This window comes from Aspergillus brasiliensis (assembly GCF_001889945.1).
Source record: "Aspergillus brasiliensis CBS 101740 unplaced genomic scaffold ASPBRscaffold_7, whole genome shotgun sequence".
Lineage (NCBI taxonomy): Eukaryota > Fungi > Ascomycota > Eurotiomycetes > Eurotiales > Aspergillaceae > Aspergillus > Aspergillus brasiliensis.
The window spans coordinates 673,825-697,929 of NW_027137448.1; the positions used below are offsets into that span (position 1 = coordinate 673,825).

The 24,105-nt window shown below is 51.0% G+C and overlaps 5 protein-coding genes across 5 annotated transcripts; 3 read left to right on the forward strand and 2 right to left on the reverse strand.

The window, feature by feature from the left end:
• Positions 1–61: 61 nt before the first annotated feature.
• On the reverse strand, positions 62–9,729 carry ASPBRDRAFT_196577 (membrane morphogenesis protein VPS13; the record flags this gene model as incomplete). Its single annotated transcript, XM_067621008.1, has 4 exons — positions 62–102; positions 159–575; positions 628–2,245; positions 2,296–9,729. The coding sequence occupies 4 exons, from the start codon at positions 9,727–9,729 to the stop codon at positions 62–64; spliced, it is 9,510 nt and encodes a 3,169-aa protein (XP_067478290.1).
• A 1,030-nt stretch (positions 9,730–10,759) lies between these two features.
• ASPBRDRAFT_43954 (DUF3429 domain-containing protein) lies at positions 10,760–12,284 on the forward strand. Its single transcript, XM_067625093.1, has 5 exons — positions 10,760–10,805; positions 10,886–11,118; positions 11,183–11,227; positions 11,343–11,567; positions 11,667–12,284. The coding sequence occupies exons 2-5, from the start codon at positions 10,900–10,902 to the stop codon at positions 12,087–12,089; spliced, it is 912 nt and encodes a 303-aa protein (XP_067478291.1). The 5' UTR covers positions 10,760–10,805; positions 10,886–10,899; the 3' UTR covers positions 12,090–12,284.
• Positions 12,285–17,701: 5,417 nt separating this feature from the next.
• On the forward strand, positions 17,702–19,715 carry ASPBRDRAFT_127109 (glycerol kinase; the record flags this gene model as incomplete). The annotated part of the gene is made up of 4 exons (XM_067617938.1): positions 17,702–18,075; positions 18,145–19,139; positions 19,202–19,368; positions 19,431–19,715. The coding sequence occupies 4 exons, from the start codon at positions 17,702–17,704 to the stop codon at positions 19,713–19,715; spliced, it is 1,821 nt and encodes a 606-aa protein (XP_067478292.1).
• Positions 19,716–20,066: 351 nt separating this feature from the next.
• ASPBRDRAFT_43959 (putative G-patch domain protein (TFIP11)) lies at positions 20,067–22,801 on the reverse strand. Its single transcript, XM_067625094.1, has one exon. It carries the CDS (start codon positions 22,699–22,701, stop codon positions 20,374–20,376), a length of 2,328 nt encoding a protein of 775 aa, XP_067478293.1. The 5' UTR covers positions 22,702–22,801; the 3' UTR covers positions 20,067–20,373.
• A 180-nt stretch (positions 22,802–22,981) lies between these two features.
• On the forward strand, positions 22,982–24,022 carry sod2 (superoxide dismutase sodB). The gene is made up of 4 exons (XM_067625096.1): positions 22,982–23,154; positions 23,220–23,626; positions 23,684–23,751; positions 23,809–24,022. Exons 1-4 carry the CDS (start codon positions 23,025–23,027, stop codon positions 23,897–23,899), a joined length of 696 nt encoding a protein of 231 aa, XP_067478294.1. The 5' UTR covers positions 22,982–23,024; the 3' UTR covers positions 23,900–24,022.
• The last annotated feature ends 83 nt before the right edge of the window (positions 24,023–24,105 follow it).

The following is a 24,105-nucleotide window of genomic DNA, read 5'->3' on the forward strand; positions in this document are numbered from 1 at the left end:
AAAATTTACCCAACCATCGGCCCACATAACATCGTTAAGGAAAACGGGAAATGTGTTATTTTTAGGCGCGAGAATTGTATTTCTCGTTGAACGCGTTGACGGCTAGAAGGATGTTAGCATCGTAACCAGGTACTTGTTCGAGCCGTATGTTCACTCACCAATTGCTATCTGTCGGTACAGCCAGTTTCTGGAGCTTTCATCTTGAACCGGAATGAAGGGTCCATTGGCGCCACCCTTGAGAGTAATGCTCATGCCTGTACGCTCCTTGGAGATAGTTTGAATGTCCGTCAACCGCATGTCCCATTCGGTGCGGAGCTTCTTGGTGCGCACGAGGATAATCCGATCGTATGTCAACATGACCAGCATGTCCCGGCCTGGAAGTTCCAGGTGTGCGATATAATCCTCGTTGAAGTACTTCCCATCATCGGCCGTCTTGAGCCAGAATTGTCCTAATGCTTCGCGCTGCGAGTAGGGCCGCACGATACCATCAGTGGCGATAAAGCGAGTGAGACGAACACGGTCGAGTCCTTCGGCATCAAATACAGTTGTCGTGTTTCGCACACCCTCAGCCAGATCTAATTCGGGTCAGTATCTTATTAGCTTCGAAATTTGTAGTCATGAACTTACTGGAGGCAAGGTCAAAGGCGCCTATCGCAGGTTTCGTCGCCAAACCTAAAACGCCCTTACCAACACCCTTAAAGAATCCTTGAATACCCTCCTTTTCAGCTCCCTGCAGTGGATGACGGGCAAGTCCTCCGATTCCACTTGCTAGACTGGTTGCGAAGGCATTGCCACCTGCTGTGATGCCATATAAGGCGTGCTTTGGCCGGTTCCGAGACTTTGACATCCGTCTCTGATCTTGGAATTCTTTATCGAGGGTAGCAGCAGCCAAGCCCTTGGACATACTTCCAGTAAGCTTGGCCATACTATCAGAAAATCCGAAGACGGATTTTTTCACAAAGCTTGTAGCACCCTTTGCGATACCGTAACCCAGCTCCTGAGGCCGATCAGTCATAACCAGTCCCTGGTATGGTTCGTAGAAGATATCTGCCACACCAGAGCTGACAGTGTTGAACAACCCGACAGGATTGCCCAAGAAATCCGCAGAGCCGAGGACTACATGCACCTGACGAAGGAATTCTTGCGTATAGTGCCTCTGGATGTTGCCGACAAGTACTCCAAAAGAGACACGCGCATTCTCCAGCATCAGTGCATTCAGGCGTACCGGGGCATCGTTGACATTGCCCATTGACATTGTCATGACATGAACAAAGAACATCAGCGGATTGGACGGTTGCAGAGCATCTTCCGCGTTTACACGCTCAGTGCGCATGAAAGAGATATCAACCTGCATAGGCTGCAGATGAAGGAGTTCGAAATACACATCCTGAGCGGCACCTTCATTCTGCGGCTCTGGAATGTTCAAGTCCTCATCGCAGAGTTTCCCTTCGTGCGGCTCAGACCATGAAGCACCAGGCACCTTAACAAAGTCGAGCATCGCGGCAATGAAATCTTCATCAAGCTCCAGCGTCATCTGCTGCAGAAGGACTGTGGCGTATTTGATATAGAGTACACCATAAGAGTCGTCCTTGACGCGCGTGGCCATGGCATGGAAGATTGGATGCGCTTCCATCTCCTTGCCAGTCTTTGGAACCACACTGGGATACAGCAAAATCGGGAAGATGCCTCCGTAAAGCTGATTGTCGATTTGAATCCACTTGATGGTTGTGTTCAGAGTCTGGTAGACTCTTGACTCCCTGAATTTGATTTCAATATCGCGGAATGTTAGGTAGAGCAACTCCCTCAAGTTCTGATTGATCAAGGAGATGCCAATGCCTCCAAGCCGAAGCTGGGCTTTGAAGTTGACATCCGAATCGAGTTCCTTCACCTCAAAGCCAGTGCTCAAACTGCTCTGCGAGGCTTGTCCCTTTTGCTTGTAGATACTCTTCGATGCCTTAAAGTTCGACAAGACTAGAGTCTGAGTTGGACCATTTGCAACAATGTTGATATCAATGATCTTCTGAGTCTCTCCATACTGGGTAGGGGGAATCCTCATTGGTATCAAGTTTCCAATCTCAGCAAGTTTTATATGTCTTTCCTTTCCTTTGCATGTTAAGACAAGAGACTTGTTTTTGGTGGCCGGATAGTCCCAGGCATAGGGCATAATGCTGCGAGGAGGAAGGCGATAGCGAATAGGTCGCCAGCCATTGGACCTGTCTTCTTCATCGTCTTCAAGGTTCGGGTTCTACAATTGCGTTAGCAATGCAAGTTTAGAGACAGACGTAGTGTACTCACAGCCTGGAAGAAGATGAATTCCATGTCACTCTCATTCCGCATCGAGAAAGGCCAGTTGCGGGGTTCAAAGCTGAAATGTATGAACAGAGTTGCACCCTCCATGATAACATCAACCTTGATAAGCCTCTGGCGTTGATTCGCTTTGGCAAGCTTGACATGCACAGTTCCTATATCGGCAATGTTGAAGGGCGATGACCATTGATTGTTTACTCCTGGGAAGCAGAGGCACAGCTGCTTGTCCACAACTTGGCGTAAGAAGTGTAGGGGTGTCAATTCACCGCTCTTGATCTGTAGAACATTTGACGAGCCAGGCTCCCGGACCAGGATGTCCTCGTTAAGCTTGTTCTTCAGAATGAAGCGTGGTGCGATAGTCACGACCTTCGTCAATTTGTATTTGCCTTCGCCCTCGGCGACAGACACACCTGAATGGATCTCGGATCTACCGTGCCTGTCAGGAAGAACGACTTCGAATGTGCTCCCAATGGCTTCAAAACTCTGGGGCTTGCTCCAAGAAGATTCACCGATTCTCAACATGGAACGATTTTTCTGGTCGTCCGTCTGGTAGGAGTACATGTAAGGAAGCGACCGACCACCATGCCTCGAATCAGCCATCAGGCCCTGTCCAGCCGCCGACCGCGCTGACTGTAAGAAGGCCTTGCTTTGAATTTCCATAGGAAGTCCGGTCTTATTCAAGATGAGATAAGGGCTGTAGACAGATATCTTGAAAGCTCCACCGCTGTCAGGCACGTTGAAGTAATGGAGCTTCAGCCGAAGCTGTATGCCTCGATCATCTTTCAGCGAAAGCACGTGCTCTCTTCTGTAGTCTTGAGAGTTGCCATTGATGATTGCGAAGTCGCTCTGCTTGAAGACAGTGTCCTCCAAGTCGACGCTGAGGAGCAGTAAATGAGACAGCTCAACGACATGGACAGGGCTCACACCGCCTTTGCGCAGGAAGTTCGTCCAGTCTTTCTTAGTGTTCTTGTCATAAATGCGGTATTTGAAGTCGTAAGGAAGCAGGTTCTGAATCTCAACCGGAGCAAAGATCCGGAGACGCATGTAAGGGTAGATACCTGTTAGTTTATCTCGGGCGTTGTAAGTAGCATGCAGTTGGAAATAGAAAGGAGGAGCTTGTTGTCCGCCTTCGCTAATGCACTTGATTGTTCGCGTTGGCCGACGCAAGAGTTCTTTCCAATGCAATTGTTCACGAGACCAGTCGTAGCCGAAACCCTGATCAGGACGAATAACAAGGGAGTGCATATACGCCGCTCCAACAGGCGCAGGTCGCGAATCGCCAGGAAGGATCTTCTCAATCTTCAGAAGATGACCCTCGCTAGGGTTGAACACGCCTAACTCTACAGGTATCTGTGTGCTGTTCTCAACAACCAGGGGCGAGCGGAAGGTGATATACTTGACGTTGTCGGTACCCAGCTTGACCTCCACAAGCAGTTGGTGAAGAATGCCGTCCTTCTTAGGCTTTAGGCCGTACAGAATCTCGCCCTCACGAACAACGGGAATGCGGCTCACGCTGTCGAAACCACTTCCTTCGAGCTTAACTCCAACAAGCCCAGCATGGCCTTCTGGCGCAAGCGTCTCACGCATAGCAGTAGAATCCTCGAATCGCCAAGGATATTCTTCACCATCAGCCAGTTTAGCAGCCGGCCCCTCTTCATCGGCACTAACATCGGCCCAAACATGCAGATCGAAGCCTGTGTAATTGCGAATCCGGTAGGGCGCATCAGCACCCCTCGGCTTGGAGAGAACATCTTCGTCCGTTGATAGGAACTGGAACGACTTTGATGCCAGGACAATTGTTGCTGAAGTGACAGTAAGCTCCATCGTCTTGTGAGAGTAGGCATCTATAGAGAGGATCTCAGGGGCAGTCTCCTTCGCCACGTGGAACCCTAGCTGCCAGGGCTCTATAAGGGGCTCCCAAGCTGATTTGGAGAAGTTATACACATTGACAAATGTATCGAAATTGGTATCGGCATGAAGTGTTGAGGACCAATCACGAATGTCAACGTTGAACTTCTTGACACTCCAGTCGAGCAGTGGAAGGTCGTGAAGGTCTCCTATAAGGATCACCCTAATGCCATCAACCTGAGCAGTCAACTCCTCCCGCTTCAGGACGGCAGAGCGTTGTGAAACGAGCTCCCGATCTGAGTTGTCGGCTGTGGCACTCGAGTGCCGTTGATTCCTCGAAACCATTGCTGCTGAAGTCTGTCTGCCACTGGATCGTCTCCTAGAAGATATCGGTCTTGTGCTCTTAACTTCCGATAATTTCTTCGGCTCGTCACTTTCAACGGACTGTGTTCCTTGGGCTCTCATCTCAGACGCCTTGTTGACAATCTGTATCGCCATCAAAATATCGCGAAGAGAAAGACGTAGAACCAACGGCTCGATATGGACATTTATTGAGGTTAAAGAAGAGCCCCTCTCCTGCGGGCGACTATCCATGGAAACTTCCAGGGTAAAGTCATCCAGAATACGAAGCCTGCTTGTTTCGAACTTGTCCATGCGGCATAGAAACATCCCCACCTTGCTTACCTGCAGTGTAGAGACATTTTGGTGTGAAAATAGCATCTGCTTCGTTCCAAGAACGATGGCCTCCGTATGCGTAATGGCCGGGTTTGCGATAGTTATAACTTGAGCATCGACGAGGTTGACTCTGAATGACACAGTCATCTGACGGTCAGCAGCGGGCGCATCGCCTCCACTTGAGGGCGTTATTGTAGATTCTTCAATGCTATCGGCAGTGCTGGTCCTTGGCTCCGACTCGTCAGGTGACTCGTCGCCGTCTTCTTCGACAACTGGTTCTTCCGTCGCGAAAGCCGTATTGGCAAAAGATTGCAAAGCTGACAAGTAGTCCAGGGCAAGTATGATTCGCGGACTGTCGATGGTCAGCATCGCTATAAGATGATTGTTCGGTCCTGGCGTCATGGAGACGCTGGCCATGAACTGTTGCTTGACATCGTTATTGATCAGCGACATGATCTTTCTGAACTTGTTTGTATCTTTATTGCGACTGTCGCGAATGGAGAGTGAGTGAATAAGTAGCTCAGACTCCAAGGAGCCATCGGTCAACATGCGCAATTTGACGCGTGTGTCATTGAGTGAAAACTTGGAAAGGCTAGCATCTTCCAAGCACCCGACTGGCGCATCGTCATTCGCAAGAATGAGCTCTAATCCAACACTATCCACCTTGAAGATCATATCAAGCCGGACCCACGTCTCGTCGTTAGGGCTTGCTCCTGGTGCTGCTGTTTCTTGAGCTTGCCTGGTCTGGACTGCCCTAGTTTCGGCTTCCCTAGTGGGGTCTGTGACGGATGAGGGAAGTGACTCCATGGCCTCTAGTTCTTGTTGTTCAGTATCAGTCGCAAATGCACTGGGAACCCTCTTCGACAAATCCAGTAAAAATCTGAGCTGTTTCTGCGATATCCTAAGGTTAATGGGAGACAGCGACCCCTCAACTTCCATGTCCGGTCGAGGATTGTCTTGCTGATGCTCGAGATAGCAGATACTGAATTCCAGGTTGACTTTCTGAATCATTTCCAGCTCCTCTGCGGTTCCTTCGTCATAGTGGAATTTCGAAGTCAACCGAATATTGCGGATCCCGGAGGAGATGAGATTAACAGCAGGACCGTCTTTATCATTCTCATCGAGAGGGACAAAGGTATTCTTAGCGTAAATCTCACCCAGGTGAGCAGTAACTGTATCATGGGGAAGGTCTTCCCTTATGGCGCCTGGGAAGACCAGGATTGGGGTCATGATCACGACATCGAAACGCATTCTAGAAGCATTTTCCTGAAGCTGATTGGCCTGGTTGGCTGCAGCTTGCCGAGCAGCATTGAAGATAGCCTGCATCTTGCCGAACTTGACCAGGAAATTGATTATTTTGCGATAAGGCTCTTCCAAGAAATTGATTTTCATCGAGCCTGATCGCAGGAATACTTCGGAATCATATCCCGGGTAAGTTGCACTCTCAGGATCGAAAGTCTCATATTTAAAATCCGCAAAATTTTCGCCCTCGATGGTTAACAGCCTGCGAAGATCGGAGTTTTCTGAAGCTCCTGTGTTGACATCGTCAATCAAGGTCAAGCTGCCGATGCGTGACTGTATCAGCATGGTTTTGTCTACGAGCGAAATGCCCACATCGGCTGTGTTGAGGCTCAGAGTAGCCAGTCTAACACCATCGTTATTGAGAATGAGAGCTATACTCTTCAAGTCGGCTTTGATACGGATCTTTCCGCTTTGCTGCGGCTGTTCTGGAACAGTGCTGATGTCCTGGTCAGTCTCACTTGACTGAGTAATTTGATTGTTCGGCTGTTCCGGGTTCGTGAATGTCAGTAAAATGAAGTCAAGCAGTGTCAAGAGCGTTTTTCTGGTGACGACAAGGTTGATGGTAGAGACGGATATATCAAGGTTCATCGCTACACCTTCGTACGTCGACTGGAAGACAGGCGACTCGGGTTTAACTCGAACGAACTTCAGATGGAAAAGGTCCTTTTCTTCGTCGGCATTGAAGCCCTTAGAAGATAGGATCCTTTTGAACTCTGGAACTGGGTTCTCCTCAATGTAGTCGTCAACACTCAAAGATTTCAGAACAACTTCCGCGACCATATCAAACGGCCGCATATAATAGTCCAGCGCAAACCCTTCAGCAACCAGCTCAACCAGCAGATGGTCACGGAGCGGATCCTTCGTGTCGGATCGAGACAGTGAGCCACGAAGGCGACCGACCGTGAATTTGAATTCGAAGTCCCGGCGATGTATGTTGGTTGGCTTGTCAACGCTCTTCCTCCTCTGTTCATCGTCAGACTCATCATCAGAATCTTCGTCAACATTAGGAAGCTCTCTCAAGATAGAAGGCTGGAAAGAGGAAGACCTCGCTCTGTTAACAGCGACAGTAGTTTCTTTCGTCTTATTGGCGGCATTGCTCGGCGTGCTACCATCATCAAAGCTGGGTATCGCAATGTCGATCAGCTTCATGAGACCTTTATATTTAGTATCGGACATGGAAGCATGCAGTTCTGGGAGGTGGCCGGAAATGCGAGTTCGAGTGAGCTCAGTGACTTTTGGCACAATACACATTTCTAAGACAAAATCCACATTGATGCGATCAATGATGTGCAAATTCCGAGCCTGGACATCGGAAGTCAATTGTGCCTTGGTGGTTTCAATACCGGGCCCAATAAGGACTTGGGTAGAGTCCAACTTGATAAGAAACCTGTCGTAGAGAAGGTGCTCGAGCTCCTTATAGTCACCTTCCTCGTATTGCCGCTTCTGCTTCGATTGAAGGTCTCTCATTGTCTGTCGATCGACGAGTTCACTATTGACACTAATGTGACCAGCATCGAGAATCAAACAGAGTGAGCTCTCTTGCGTGATACTTTCAGGAACAATAATCAGGGGCGCATGAATGTCAAATTGTGCATCAACCTTCTTGTGCTCCTCCAGAGCAAACTCCAAGCCCGCTCGGGTTTGCTGTCGGATGCCTTCCACGGTGGCACCTGCTGTGTCCAGAAGGGCCCCAATCGACTCCATGTGTCTCTCGGGTGGTTCGAAGAACTTGACAACCTCAACGATGAACCTCGGATTGTAGATGACCTCGATACTCTTCATTTTGACCTTCACGACCGAGTCGGCGTCACTTTCGAGGGGGTTCTTCTCGAGTTCCAAGTGGAACAAGCCGTCCCTGTAGTCAGAAGCATCATCGCCGGCATCATGCTCCAGTTGGCTGTCAGAAGCTTGGGATAAACGGTTTTTCGGTTCTGGCAATGAATCTTTGACCTTAACGATCTGGGGGAAGAGACTCCCTTCCGTTGTTCCATCATACACTCGCAAGCCACCGAGGTTGAGATCGATGAAGAAGGAATCAGGGCGCTGCAAGGCTTTGGCTCGGAAGTTGTCGAACACGAACTGCATGATCTCGTTCGCCCTCCCGTGGGGATCACGTTTCAACGTAAAGCTTCCAGCTCGAAGACCTGCATTAACCTGCAGCTTCACCCAGTCTCTTGGGACATCAACACTGTCGGCGATTGCCTTTTTCTCATCCCAATCAATAGCATTATATAGTTCTTGCCGCTGTTCCTCAGTCATGGTAGTCTCCTCGGACTCCTCCTTCTTGCTGCCCCAGAACCATTCTGACCAGGTCTGCTGCTGCGCAGGCTTCTTGACACCCACATTCTCCTTTCTTAATTGGTTCCTCGCCAGCGATCTCCAGAAACGGATGTCTTCGTAGCTGAGCTTTCTTTGCAGGCGCTCGAAGTTTTCAGCGTCTGCACCTGTCAAGGTTTCCTCGCGCTTTTTCTTCTTGAACAAGTCAATGTACGCGATACGGTCATCCCGCCGTTCCTTAATGTAGTCCCAGGTCCAGCGCCTATTCCGTTCGTGAATCTTGCTAAGTACAGCCTCCCCAGCAAATCTCAGCCAAGCGCGGGGATCTTCCTTTGGCCTGCACTTTGGCTGGAATTTCCTGTATTCCTGGTGGCGGATGAAATAATGGAAGAGATCAACGAGCATCAGCGCATCCCGATACTGGTGGTCGTCAAGGACGAAACTGAGTTCATCAAAGAGCAACCGCGCTTTAATCGCCGCCCTATCGTGTCCTCCAGACTTGTCCATCTCTAGACCGGCACGTCCACTGACCGGTCGAAGCATGAACTGAACATTTTCTTCGCTATCGATTCCCGATCTTAACTTCTCAATTAACTCCGCATGGCCAATTCCCTGCGCCTCCGCGCCTATGTCTGAACCCCGACCTGTACCCAGAAGGTTTGCATCGGTGTTCCAGTAGATTGCGAGGGCGCCGAGGATTGCCAGTTTATGGGTCGTGCTGGAGGTTGACTGGATGAAAGTAGGATTCCACTCGGAGTCGGTGCTGACTGCACTGAGCTCCTTCAGTGTCACACCGAGGGCGAAGGGGTGGTCAGGCGAAGAGATCGAGTCCTCGTAGCGAAAATGCACGTTTTTGATGGATATCTGAAGGTTGTCGACAACAGCCGTCACCAGGCTCTGGGTGAAACTTTGGTTCCGACGCTGCTCTTCCTGGCTCATGCCCTCTGTATTGCGTTCCTTGAGCATTTCCGCGCTCTCGATCTTTTCCATCTTCAGGTGATGCGCCCGCTTCTCTTCCTCCTCCGGGTCGTAGTCCTGGTCTTCCTTGGGAGCCGCAAGTAGAAACACATCTTCGATATCAACTTTAACTGGCTTCCCTCGTAGATTCGACCAGGGGATCGACAGGGTGAGCTCTCCGACATGTCCCTCTACAACGTTGAGCGGCAGGCGTAATTGATCGAGGGCCTCCCGTCGAAGCTCCAAGTTATGAAGCTTCACATCGCCAGACCAGATACCGATGTTCAACTGCCTGCCATCAAAGTTCTTGATGTACATGCCCAGGGTGCGGTTGAGCAAGTTGGCGACGAGTCCCTCCAACATGGTTGCGGGATGCGGCCGTAACCCGGGCCGGGGGCTTCTGCGTGGGAACCGTGAGGGACGAAAGAATTATTTGTAACTGATCGTTTAGGCCAGCCTGATTTAGATGAAGCACATAGTCAGTATGACATTGATCTGGTAACTACAGATTGGCGGGGAGAACGAAGGGCGATCAAGCAAACAAACGAATAGGATGGAAAAGACCTTTCTAGGATGCGCGAGCTTTAGTTGCACTCGCAGACGATAGCGAAAAGAGCCATGCAGAAGGTTAGCTCCGTGTGCACGCGATGTAAATTGCGGGCGGCAAGTGCAAGCAATGGCCTAACAAAAAGTAGATGTATAGATAGTGAATCAAGTGCGGAGAAAACGAAAGAGGAACGTGGAAGGCTAGCTGACGTATTCCCGCGGCAGTCAGGTAGACGGAAAAGTGTCAGGGAGAGGAGGGGGAAATAGTAGGTAGACGAAGGTTGGGTATCAGGCTTGGCCCAGTAACCCAATTGTGAAAGAGTGGAGGACGAGACTTGTCTCTAGATAGGCGAGTGTACCTGGGAAGGCATGTGCTGGGCCGATGATAATACGAAAGAGAAACTAATCACTAATAGGGGGGAAAGAGAGGGTGGATAGAGCGCTGCGTAAGTAAACGCCGTGACGCGGTACGGAGCAGTTACGGAGACACTCTGCAACTGTCTCGGACGCTCAGTAACTCACTAGAATCGGGCCCTGAGTGACGTCGGTGCTTCTGCCATGGCATGGCCTGAGCTGAGAGGACCCCTTCCCTTTCGGGACTAGCTATCTAGGGCTGCAGCCCTCGTGGCTGAGTCAGCCCGCGTGGGTGTTTGGACCAGTCATGCCTGAGGCATTGTCTATGACACCTGCGGGAATGGTGTCTGTGGTGTGCCGGAGAACGACGTGACTGCACCTCAGCATAATATCACCTCATTCATTCGTGGTCTCCAGGATCGAATTGCTTCCCCGGCCTGACATCTCCACTCCCACGAGTCAATCTCGACCAATTTCTGGGTGAATACCCTCATCTCCGCTCTTGCACCTTTTTCTCCTTCTTCCATCAGCTCAATTGGGTGTGTATACCTCCGATTTGCCTGCTTCCGAGCTCTTCCAGCCTCCACTGCTAACCGCGGCTATCGGGAAAAAAAATCAGCTGTCTAGACGACAATGCTGTACAGAACCACTGCTGCCCGCTCTGTCCTCAGGGCTATCTCGAGCTCCAATGCCTCGGTCGCCCGCTCGGCCCTGTCCAACAATGTCTTCAAGGCTCCCTTGACCTCTTCCGCTCGTTATCCCGCTCGCCCGACCACCTCCCCCAGCCTCGCTCTGGCTGCTCGCAAGCCCGTCACCACCGCTCTCGTCCGCTATGCCTCCACGTCGTCCAAGGTGAGCTGGGACTGAGGCGAAATGAGCACTATAATCGAGTCAATTGCTGATCAAATATCCACAGGAGGGCGAGGACCCCGACATGATGGCCGGTATCAAGACTGAGGCTGTATGTGTTCCTATTCCGAATCTCCCCAGATATCGCTTCTTCTGCGGGGCAACTAAGCCTCCCAGCGATACCTCTGGGATCCAATGCGCTAATGAGTCCCTCTTTCAATCTATAGAAAGTCATCAAGGATACCTTCAGCTTGGAGGCCGTCCCCAAGGAGGCCCTCTACCTCGGAATGGCCGGTGTCATCCCCTACCTCGCTACTTCCCTGGAGACCGTCTACCTCGCCTGGGAGGTCAAGACCGCCGCTCTTGCCGGTGACGGTCTGCTCTTCTCTGGCCAGAGCGCCGAGTTGATGCTGCACATGATCGAGCCCATCCAGGTCGGCTACGGTGCTGTTGTAAGTAAACCTAGACCCAGCTTGAGCCTTCAGCACAAGCTCCCTCCCCTCCCCGATGAGTGAAACCCCGAAAGCTAATCAAGATCAAACAACGGATAGATCCTGTCCTTCCTCGGTGCCGTCCACTGGGGTCTCGAGTGGGCCGGCTACGGCGGCAAGTACGGCTACAAGCGCTACGCTGCCGGTGTTATCGCCCCCGCCGTTGCCTGGCCCACCCTGCTGCTCCCCGTTGAGTATGCCCTGATCTCTCAGTTCCTTGCCTTCACCTTCCTGTACTACAACGACGCCCGTGCCGCTGCTCAGGGCCGCGCCCCCGCCTGGTACGGCATGTACCGCTTCGTCCTCACCTTCATCGTCGGTGCTAGCATTGTTGCCAGCTTGATCGGCCGCGAGCAGATCGCTGGTACCCTCAGCACTGAGCACACCATCAAGGACAAGATCAACGCTCTGATCTTCCTGCAGAAGAAGGAGAAGGAGGAGGCTGAGGCCCGTCGTCGTACTGAGCTCGAGGATGCTGAGTAAGGGATTTTAATTAATTGATATCAATGTTGGTTGATTTTTATTCCCTGAAAAAGAGTATATACAAGGGCAATTCGGAGAAGGGGGAGATCATCCAGGCTGGGCTGTCTGTGGCAGCAATGGTTGGGGTGGTGTGTGTGTGTGTGTGTGATACAGTAGAAATCATGTCGGGCTTTTATGTGATGTAGTTTATACTACTACTACTATTTTTTGGTTGATGTTTTCTTGTAGATTACATGCGAAATCAACGACTCCAGCAGCTGCTGGAAGTTTCATTTGTTTGTGCTATAATCAGAACATGATCCAATATCTTAAGGTAATGAGTAAATAGTACACAGTATTCCATAAATATCAGTGTTCATGATACTATGTATTGAATCATCAGTGACACAACCGGGCTTTCAATCTAATTGGCAAGAGCAGTCTTGATCTCTTAGCGTGCTAACAACTAAGTAGCGCACTTGCAAAGTTCGATCATTTCACCATATGATAGTGTACTAAAAGGACGATTCAAGTCCAATTGGTAGTTGGCCTGAGGAGTAAGTACACCCAATACTACAGGTGAAGGTCTGGCCAGACATCACACTCCCCCGGAGGCTTATATATATACTAGTAGTATAAAGATACTAGTAAGATCAGGTGGCAGCACCTACACCAAGCCAAATGCGAACATTTACCTACTCTTATCAAATAGTGGTACGTACCAAGCACTGTAAGTAGCAAGACTGCATATACCGTATAGGCGAAAATAAAATTAGGCAGGGAGTGGGGCCCCGCCAGCAAGGGTACGTAAAAAAAGGACAGTTGGGTTGAAGAGTTTCCATCCAAATCCGGCAGCAAAACGAAAGCTACCTGGTCTGTTCAGGAAAGGAAAGTAAGACGAGGTGTGGCTCCCAGGCAGAGTCGGAAATCCGGTTAGTAGCTTTTTTCTGCGGTACTATAAAAACAACGTTATACCGTATGCTTGACTAAATGCAGGGTAAGTATGTAAGGTAAAAGAGATAAGGGTGCGCGCGGGCGCGCCCAACAAACAACGAACGAACAGCAGGTCTGGAATGTGGCATGCAGGTAGTACTAGCTTGCGTCTCTGCAGTGTCGGTTGTTCCGGACGAATCCTAGTCGTGGGATATAGAGGGTGTTTGTCTGCGATAGGTAGGTAGTATAGGGGGTAAGAGGTAGATTGACGGGGGTTAGTTACTATGGCGTGTGATACGGGTGTGCGCTTCTTTGTGCAGATCCAGAGCCAACAATGACGACCGGAACGGGGAGGTGCCGCATTGAAACAGGTTTCGGGGGGAGGGATTGGGAGTCTGACGAAGTGCGTGGATGGTGGACGGCCGCCGCGGGTCTGGATCATCCAGTTCAATGTTGCTTTGCTGTATGTACACCTTAGGCATGCATACACGCTTTGAGTCGGGGGATCTGTAGCAATAAGCTAAGCTGGGCTTAGGATCCTTTGTTTCGGCGCACAGGGTATATTTTTCGAGGGGCAGTGGTAGGGATGTGTCGGCCCGCCTTTTGGGGCGAGGCGAGCCCGTGGTCCAGGGCGATAGAAAACGGATGTGGCTGATTATGTTGCGGTCCATGGGTTCAATTCCCCCATATCAGCTTTGCATCATTGGGGATGATGATATAGATGCTTGGCAATGAGGTTTCGGGGCAAGATACGTAGTCTAGTGAGGTCATAACTCGAAAGGCGAATGATTACATAGATGACCATATTGGAAGCTGAACCTGTTGATCTTCTTCTCCGCTGAGTATGGGGAGGACCACAACGGTTCCTGGGGCAGTTGCTTCGTATACCTGAATAGGGATAGATGGCAGATCAATGTCGTGGCTAGTTGATGATGGGCGGGCTTGGGGTTTCTGCTGGCTTGCTGACTTGCTTGCTTGCTTGCTTGCTGCGTTGCTTGGGGAGTGTTTGGTCTTCGGTGGGTGTGATTTATTGAGGTGGTCCCTAGGAAGGTCAAGTCCGGTCGAAGACGTCACCACCCGTTAGTTAGATAGACTGGGGGCGGTCCTGCCGTGGCGGGCTCGTTATACGGACGGAGAAATGTAGGCAGGCGGCATGATTCTCTTTCCATGGACGCATACTGAGACTGTCACTAATTCTCTAGGTGCGATAGGGAAATCTGAAGCGATTTGAATTCGTCGATGGATTGATAATGTGGCACTGAGGTTGGGATAATTTGATCCTACTATATTTTGGCGCGTCTGGACTGGTCCGAGCAGCGAACGAGTATTGGAGTTAGCCGGAACGCCAGGACGATAGCCGGGAGAATTGGTCCCGTGGCGCCCCCCCAAGCCCAGTTGGTAGACTTCCCTTCCCCCAGCCAAGCCGAACCGAGTATCCGGATTGTAAAATTTCTCCGTAAATCACAGGGCCGAACGGGGTCGCCTTCCCCCATGTCTCTCTGCCTAATGGAGAATGGTACAGCGACACACTAGAAGGTCGCCAGTCAGGGGAGCCGAAGGTCTAGAAGGCCAAAAGTAAAATGTGATTGCAAATTGGAGGGCAGGGGACAACACATTCATTGAGATGGATGGCCAGTAGTCACTTGATCTCTACTAGTTATGTACGATAGTTATGTGCGTGCTCCCGTGCTTAAGAAACGGGTGAACTGTGAAGGAGACTAGATTAATGGATACAACTACTCAGAACGGGCTGAAGATCTCAGGCGCAACAGCACAGCAGGGACTATCCGAATGAGACAGTGCAGAGAAGAGAAAAAGGAGAATTATCCATTCGGTGTTCAAGTGATCAGAAGTAAATCCGAGAAAAAAAGGACAGAATATTGGAGCCAGGGGTCGAAAGACCCCGGTCTAGATCGCCTATTGCTTGAACAACGCGTGAAAAGGGACTAGCGGGAGAAAAATGGACATTGTCATGTGCTCGATCGACAGGAATCTAGTAATCCATCTACTCCGTAGTAACTAATCTATCTACAGTAGTTGTAGTTGAGCGCAGAATCCCATAGTAGCGGAGTCGGAGACTCACCCGCAGAGCCCCTCTTTTTTTTCTTGCGCGTTTCGCTCTCAAGTCGCGACATTATCCAGTCAGCGCCGACCCCGCCGCTCTGGTTGTTGAGTCCGATCCTTGGCAGGGATTGTTGTCAAGGGGGTTGGTACTGAAGGGGGCGCAATATGAGAAGACGGTCTACGGTCTCTGGGGCAGATGGACCGGAGATCCATTGGGTTCTAGGGATGCCGATTGTAGATCTTCGATGGGACATGTCGGTATACAGGCACTCATACACTGCATCCTGAACGTCCAGTTGTAAGGTCGGGCAGGCTTACGTATCGATGTACGATGCATTGATCTGGCATCTGCGGTCTTGTCTTGGTATTCAAACAAGGCACAGGATTGATAGATCAGAACTGCGCGATTGTTCAATGGTGAAATGAAAATGGGGGGATTGGGCGCGAAACAATCAATTACACCAATGAAACCAGCGATATCGGGAATAACAAGAATTAATAAGCTCAATCTCAATAGTTAACTAGTTATCACTGTGAATATCAACATCTGCCATGTTTCACATTGCAATCTGAGCAGGCCGGTCAGCCCTTAATTGCTTGTTTTGGACCCCATGGAATCCTGATGTTCTTCTTCCATATGGCTCCGTGTTCGCGGGTGGTTCTAGGCACAGACGCTAGCTAATGCGGGTGGAGGGATTGTCCTGGAAACAGAAATCCATGGAATTTTTATGGGTCCGCCATGAGTGTCATGTGGGAGCCCAGCGACTATTCTTAGCGCTTGGCTAACTCTGGAATCCTACCTACTCGGTCTGCTGGGTCGGATACCTTGCCGATGAGAGAGAAAAAGGGAAGAGAAAGAGGAAGGAAATGAATGAAACTGTGAAACCTTGTCGGCAATATATCCGATCTTTTGGGTTGAGAAATGTTGTGACAGCTGGAGGATGATTACATTGCAGATGTTTTCTCCATTCTCTGATCCATATCTACGGAGTACAATAGTATATCTCATTCTCAACAAAAGATAAAGGGAATAATCATAAGCAAAAGCAAAAGTAAAAGAAAAGAGTTCAATGGAGAAATTCGATCCATCCACACCTGCCAGGTACTACTGAATACAGTAGTATCTACTTACTACATACTATTCTACTCCATAATCCGTAACGCCGATGGAAGCCCACCGAATAAGCTAAAGAGATAAGAATGGCGAGTGACCAGGGGTAAACCTTCCTAAAATCACCCAGAAGGCATGGTTGCCATCCGCGTAAGGGGGGAAGAACCTTCACAAGTGTTCGACAAGCCCGAAAAGAACCAACGGGGGCATGAGGGAGGGGCGGGTGTCAATGCTGACGACAGGTAGTGGTCGTCTGATCAGAAAAAAAAAGGATGAGAAAGGCCCAGAAGGGGAGGAAGAAGGGGATTTGCCCATTGATTGCTGGCTGCGTTTTTCCTTTTTTTTTTTTTCCCTTTTTTTTTTCTTTCTCTTTTCCCCCACGCCCCCACTTCTCCGCCATGGACGAACGGGGATGCGCATCCAGCAGATTGCCAGATTGGGTACTCGCCGCTAGTCCAGTGCACCTGCTCTTCTGACCCTCTTCTCGTCTTGTCTTGTCTGTATTTGGTATTGAGTATTGAGTGTCCTGGCCCCCTCCTCCTTCTTCCTCCTCCCCCTTCTAGGTTTCCCCGGGCTAGTCCAGTCGATAGCAGCAGGTACTGGTACCGTACTAGCGATCTAGGTCGGATGGACTTGACTTGGACCTTACTTTCCGGCAGGAATACCACCTAGACCCAGGGGATTCCCCGGAACAAGCTATGCATGACCCAAATCCTATCTGGGGGGGTATTTTTTAATAATTTGATTCAAAAGGGTAAAAATTGAGGGACTGCCACGCAGAGAATTAAAAAAATAAATGTAAAATAAAAAGAATTAGGGAATAAATTGAGGACAACGTGAACAAGAATCAGGTCCCACCGTGTTGGATAAAGAGTCTCCCTCATCCTGCCTTCAGCATCTCTTGAGCCAGATTTGATTCCCTTCCGTTCTGTTCTCCCTCTCTCCCGTCGCCACACCCCAATAAACCACACCCGGTCTTATCCTCTCTCTGCTTGACTTCCTCTCTTGTTCTCCAACCCAGTGACCTCATACCTCTGCGGACACTCTCCTCTCTTCCGGTCCCCCCCCCCTCAATTCTCCAGCCTTTCAGCGGTCTATCCACCAGACGCCTTCTCTTGTTTCTCCAGATTCGTCTCGGGTCACTCTCCACCCAATCGGTTATCACGCATACGTCACCATCCGTCGCGCTGGGTCCTTGCTCTCTTGCTGCTGCGCTGCTGCTGCTCTCATACTTGCACTACTACTGGATCTGTACTACTCTCACTGGGCCTGCTGCAACTGCCGCCACCGGGCGTCCTCTTTTTTCGTAGTTCCAGCCTTACCTACTATTCCCCTCTCGTCCGTCTTTTAAGTATCGGACTAGGGACGTAATCCTGTTTTCTTCCCTCCCTCTCTATTTTTCAATACCGCCACGATTTCTCCAATCAGTTCCTCCCTTTTTCAGGCTCTGCCTTCCTGGTCACTTCTATCCTCCCTTTTTAGGAAATCAGAAGTCGGAGCCTCAAAAGGCCCCCCCATCGCACAAATGCAGAAATCACCCACCATCACATTTGACTCTATCTCTCTCCCCGATCCTCTCAACCCTCCCGCCAAGAAGACCAGAACCCCACCAATCACTACCTCCAAGATGAGGAATCCCTTCGATATGGCCGACCTCGACTCCGCCGTTGAGCAGGAAGAACCTCAGCCGTTCATGGACATTCACGCCTACCAGTCGCATGATGGCAATCGCTCCCTGTTACAACCCAATGAAAACCGCCAGGGCGGCAGCTTGAAAGATCGCTTTATCGGTGCCATTGACACCGGTACCACCAGTTCCCGCTTCATCATCTTCGACTGCACGGGTGTTCCGGTGGCCAAGTACCAGATGGAATTCCGCCAAATTCATGAGAAATCAGGGTAAGTCGTCTTGCATTCCAACCATGGTCTGTTTCCATCACGCTTATATTGTTCTTTCCTACTTCTTAGATGGCACGAACAAGACCCTTTCGAACTCGTCGATTCCGTATACACCTGTATTGAAGAGGCGATGAAGACCTTCCTCGCCCTCGGTCACTCCCGGGATGACATCGCGGCTATTGGCATTACCAGTCAACGTGAGACAACCGTGTGCTGGGATTGGGAGACTGGCGAGCCTCTACACCACGCGATCGCCTGGCCAGATACCCGAACCACTGGGCTGGTTCGAGAACTCAAGGCAAAGGAGGGTGCGGACGAGCTGTCAAACATTTGCGGCCTTCCTTTGTCGACCTACCCTTCCTCCGTTACCCTCATGTGGATGCTCCGCAACCTCCCCGAGGTCAAGAGGGCATATGATGAGGGTCGCCTTGCTTTTGGTACCATCGACACCTGGTTGTTGTATAACCTAAACGGTGGCCCGGAGGGCGGCCGCCTGGTGACTGACGTCACTAACGCCTCACGAACCATGTTCATGAACCTTGAAACGCTTGATTACGATGATAAGTTGTTGAAGTTCTTCGAAATCGACCGGAACAAGATCAGACTTCCCAAGATTCTCCCTTCGTCGGACCCTGAGGGCTACGGATGGGTTAGGGACGGCCCTCTCGAGGGCATTCCCATCACAAGCTGCCTCGGAGATCAATCTGCAGCCTTGGTCGGTCACTGTGCCTTTACGCCCGGATCTGCCAAGAACACCTATGGCACGGGCTGTTTCCTTCTGTACAACGTTGGCGAGAAGCCCGTCATCTCCAAGCATGGCCTGCTGGGAACAGTGGGCTTCCAGTTGGGCAAAAACCGCAAGCCAGTGTATGCCTTGGAGGGCAGTGTTGCTGTGGCTGGAAGTGGTATTTCCTTCCTGATGAACAACATGGGTTTCTTCCGCGATTCCCGCAAAGTCAGTGAGGTCGCTGCGACCGTCCCGGACAGTGGCGGCTGTGTCTTCGTGACGGCCTTCAGTGGTCTCTTCGCACCCTACTGGATCGATGATGCTAAGGGAACCATCTGTAAGTTCATCTACGCCTTCGTCAGCATTTTTGGTGAAAGAACTTTACTGACTCTAGTCTAGTTGGTATCACCCAGCACACCCAGCGTGGACACATTGCACGTGCCACCATGGAAGCTGCCTGCTTCCAGACCAAGGCCATCTTGGATGCCATGGAGATGGACAGTGGCCACAAGTTGTCGGAATTGGCCGTTGATGGCGGTATGAGCAATTCCGATATCTGTATGCAGGTACGTTACTCCCGCATGACTCTTGTCACCTGATGATCGGAAACTAATCATTTCCCTATCAGACCCAAGCCGATATTATTCAGATTCCCGTTGAACGCCCGGCCATGCACGAGACGACGGCGCTGGGAGCCGCCATCGCAGCTGGCTTCGCGGTCAACATCTGGAAAGATTTCAGCGAGCTCAAGGACATGAACCGGGCCAACCGCACTACCTTCCTTCCCCATGCTTCCCCAGTGCAGAGCAAGAAGATGTACCGTCAGTGGACCAAGGCCGTTGAGATGTCGCGTGGCTGGCTCGATACGAATGAGTCGGACGAAGAAGAAGAAGAAGGCCAGAACGGTGCATAGTATTCTTCTTATCCCGCGTCATAGAACGGTGGCTCTGTGTCTGTTTCTCAATCATTTGATTCAGCGATTTAGCGTCTCGATTTTATTTTTCATTGCTTGCACTCGGGGTTACGGCATGGCTACTTGGTTCCGGGGTTCGGCCTCATTCGATCAATGGATGGCACAGGTTCAATTTCTCTGGGGATACCTAGATTCCATATCAGGTACATTATCGGTATATATAGCTGCACGGCACATTACTTATACATATTCATGCCATTGATATTTCAGATAGATATAATAGGAATAACGTCTGATGACTGAACAATCTTTCTCCACACTCACAAACAATGTAGCTAGAAAGAATACAAGTCTGGATGAAAGAACATACATACATCGGCATCATACATGACTTCTATAGACTAGTAGTAGAAGTAAAACAAAAACAATAGTAAGTTAACCTGCCCCAACATGAAGCATGATATTCATAGTAGTATGTATGTAAGTATGGTATGGTATCACAACTAAACCACAATAAAGAACAATAGCAGAAGAGAAAGAATTGAAGAAAATGGCTTGCCTATGACCCAACCAACCCACAACAACCCAGTCAAGTAAAAGCCATGGAAAAGCAACTGATATATATCGTATATCCGTGTAATAAAGTAAAGTATCTTATCTACTTCCCCTCCGCCCTCTCAACCAATTGATCCTCCAACCCCATAGGTTCCCACATCTCCTTCGCCTTCTTATTCTGCACCCAGACCACATCCCCTTGTACAAACGCCACAACGCCACCTTTACCCGTCGCACTAGCCGTAATGCGGAACAAGGGCTGTCCGTTTTGCGGATGCGCTTCACGCAACGGCAGCATGATGAGGCCTTGTTCCATGCACCAGGATTCGAGAATATCTTTGAAGGCGACTTCTTCGATGATTTTGGGTTTGCGGGGTGGTTCTGCTGCTGCTGCTGCGGCAGTGGCGGTGGGTTTGGCTGTTGAGGGTTGTTCTGTAGTGGTTGTGGTAGTAGTAGATGAGGGAGGAGGAAGTTCGGCAGCGGCACGATCGCCGAGTTGGGAAGCGAGGTCCATCGTTTGGAGACCCTTGTTCCATTCGTCATCGACGATGGTGAGTTCGTTGACGTCGGAGGGGATTTGGCTGCGCCACCAGGTGAACCACTCGGCGACTTCTTCGTAGTTGGGGTCGTTGGTGAGCCAGATGTAGAGGATGTTGTGCCATTTGGGGAAGAATTCGGCGACGAGGAGAAGACCGGTGACGTTGAGTTTGAAGAAGTCTTTCCATTTCAGGACATTTTCGAGGGCTGTGAGGTCTTGGTCTTGCGGGTTGACTTCGAAGTCTTCGCGGAGGTGACGGCCTAGGCGGGGGAGGAGGTGGTTGCGGAGACAGATGTCGAATTCAGAGCCTAATGCGTCGCGCCAGAGTTCGATGCCGTTGATTAGACCCTTGTTGAGATCCCAGCTGTCCAGGACGACGCGGAATTTGCGCTTCGCATCGGAGAGCAGCCCGGTGGGTTGCTTGGGGTTTGTGTGGCGCTCGTCGAGGTATTGGAGCCATGTGAAGAGCCACCAGGGGAAGCGGGAGCTGTTGGAGGATGAGGTGTGGTGGCGTCGGCTGCTGCTTCGGGGTTTCCATGCTTTCAGGCCGTTTGTGAGCTTGGGGACAACGAGTTGGTCGAGGACGTTGGTGTAGACGAAGGATGGGAGAAGCTCCTTCCAGGCGACTATAAGAGAGGTTGCTGGGGCGGGTTCGTACACGTCCCAGTCGTTGAGGAGGGCGGATCGGACGCGGGGCAGCCATAAAGTGTAGATCATGGTCTCGTAGGGGGAGGTAGATTGGCGCTGGGTGTGTTCGTTGCTGGACTTTCGAAGGAGCAGGGTTTGGAGACGACGGAGGTTGGATACGAGGAACGTTGGGTCCTTGAGAGGCTCCCATTCTTCCATCGCTTGGCGGAACAATGGATGGATGGCTGCGACGGCCGTTTCTGACAGTCGGTATTCATCAATCTCGTTGCGGTACTTGATCTCCATGGACTCGAGCTTGTCGGTGAGTTCGTCGAACTTCGCTCGGGTGTCTTCCTTCTCGAAGATTTCTAGCTGCCCGATGGCTGTGACGAGCTCAGACAGCTGGTCAGCCTTGAGCTGATTTGTATCTAGCTGCTCCACGACTTGAGCTTCCTCTAGCTCAATGTATTTCTTCCGCTCTGTTAGACCCTTCCACTCGTCTGCAAACGCTTCGAGGTCGTTTCGAGCACGTTGCGCGATCTTCCAGGCTTCGCCCTCGCCTTGGGTAACGAACGTCTGCGGCGTCATCAGACCAGCTGTAGACGTGAGCACCTTCTGGTCCTTCCCAGTCGCATCGATCAGCGACTTCAGCACGTTCGGAACTTCCAAGCCTTCCATATCCTTTTCTATCTCGCGCGCAGTTCGAAACTGGGGTTTCGCGCGAGCCACTGGTGTCCCTGTCCCGCTCCGACCCTCTCGTTTGCGCTCCTCCTTCTTTTTCCGTCGCCTCTTCCGCTCTTCATCTGAGCTTTCTTCGACGGATTCACCCCGGAGAGCTGCTGCCCGTTTCTCTTCTTCTCGCGCTTGCTTTGTCTTCTCACGGACCGCACCCAAACCGGCACCTGTAGGACGAGCCTGGGCCTCAATCGGGTTGACGATACCTTGACCGGAAGAACCCAGACCCTGTCCCTCGACGTAACCCATCTTCGCCATCATCCGCGCGGCGAAGGAGTTGCCTCCGGAGATTCCTTTGCTAGCATTGTTGCCGCCGCCTTTCATCGTTGACTGCGCGGTATTCTTCCAGGGATTGCGACGAGCGCCTCCCAGCCCACCATGAGATGGAGGCGACTCGGAGCGAGATGACGCGCGGTCAAAACCGCGAAAGCCCATGGTTGGGCGGTAATCTTCTTCTTCCTCTTCATCGGAGCTCATGTCGGCGATCTTGCGTTTTTGGCCGGCGTAGGGCGAAGACGAGGGGGAATCCATGGCCGGGCTGGACGAGAAAAGGCGCGCAAAGGAAGGGATCGAGATTTACGGCGAGGAAGGCGAGAGAAAGCCCGGCAGCATGACGGAGATCCTGATTGAGTATGGATGGATGAAGCTAAAAGATGGTGGATCCCAACGCCGGGAGACTTCGGCGCGGGGAAATGCGCCCTCCGAAGAAACAAGCCGTTATGACGTTGAACTCCTTCATCTCTCTTTCTTCCTTCTTCTCTCTTTTTCCCTTCAGCAACTGTCCTCTCATCCCCCTAAACACCCCCGGGTCTATTGTAATAGTGCATCTTGCTCTGTTCTAATCATCACTCACAATGGCTGCTTCCCTCGTCCGCACCTCTGCCCGTACGGCCCTGCGCGCCGGAGCTTCGGCTACTCCCAGAACTGCCGGCATGGCGGGCTTGACTTTTGCCCGCGGCAAGGCTACTCTTCCTGACCTGACCTGTATGCACTCAGCTACGATTCTATAGATGCATAGAGCTCGAAGTCATCAAACTGACACCCTGTAGACGACTATGGCGCCCTCGAGCCCTCCATCTCCGGCAAGATCATGGAGCTTCACCACAAGAACCACCACCAGACCTATGTCAACAGCTACAACACTGCCATCGAGCAGCTCCAGGAGGCTCAGCACAAGAACGACATTGCGGCCCAGATTGCTCTGAAGCCCTTGATCAACTTCCACGGTGGTGGTCACCTGAACCACACTCTCTTCTGGGAGAACCTTGCTCCCAAGAACGCTGGCGGTGGTGAGCCCCCGTCCGGTGCCCTGTCCACTGCCATCAACGACACTTTCGGCAGCCTCGATGAATTCCAGAACAAGATGAACGCTGCTCTTGCTGCTATCCAGGGTAGCGGCTGGGCCTGGCTCGTCAAGGACAAGCAGACCGGTCACATTGGCATCAAGACCTACGCCGTAAGAATGCATCATATATGCGAAGAAAGGAGTTCAAATGGGCTAACGTTTTCACAGAACCAGGATCCCGTTGTCGGCCAGTTCCAGCCCCTGCTGGGTATTGACGCCTGGGAGCACGCCTACTAGTAAGTGCACATGCCCCAAATCGTTGAGTTCATCCGGATCTAACATCGTTTGTCTAGCCTCCAATACCAGAACCGCAAGGCCGAGTACTTCAAGGCCATCTGGGAGGTCATCAACTGGAAGGCCGTGGAGAAGCGCTTCTCCGCGTAAGCTTTTCCCTGTGATATGAATTGTATATTGACGCGGCTTGATTAGCGATTGTGAATCTGCGTATTATGTGTACTATGGATTTGGAACTAATCAGGCTGTACCCGATGCCCTAATGCAAAATCCGTGTTAATGGCATTCTTCTCCCTTTCTCTTCTCTCCGTAAACATAGACTCACTGGCACCGAGCTTGTTTCCTCATCAGCCACA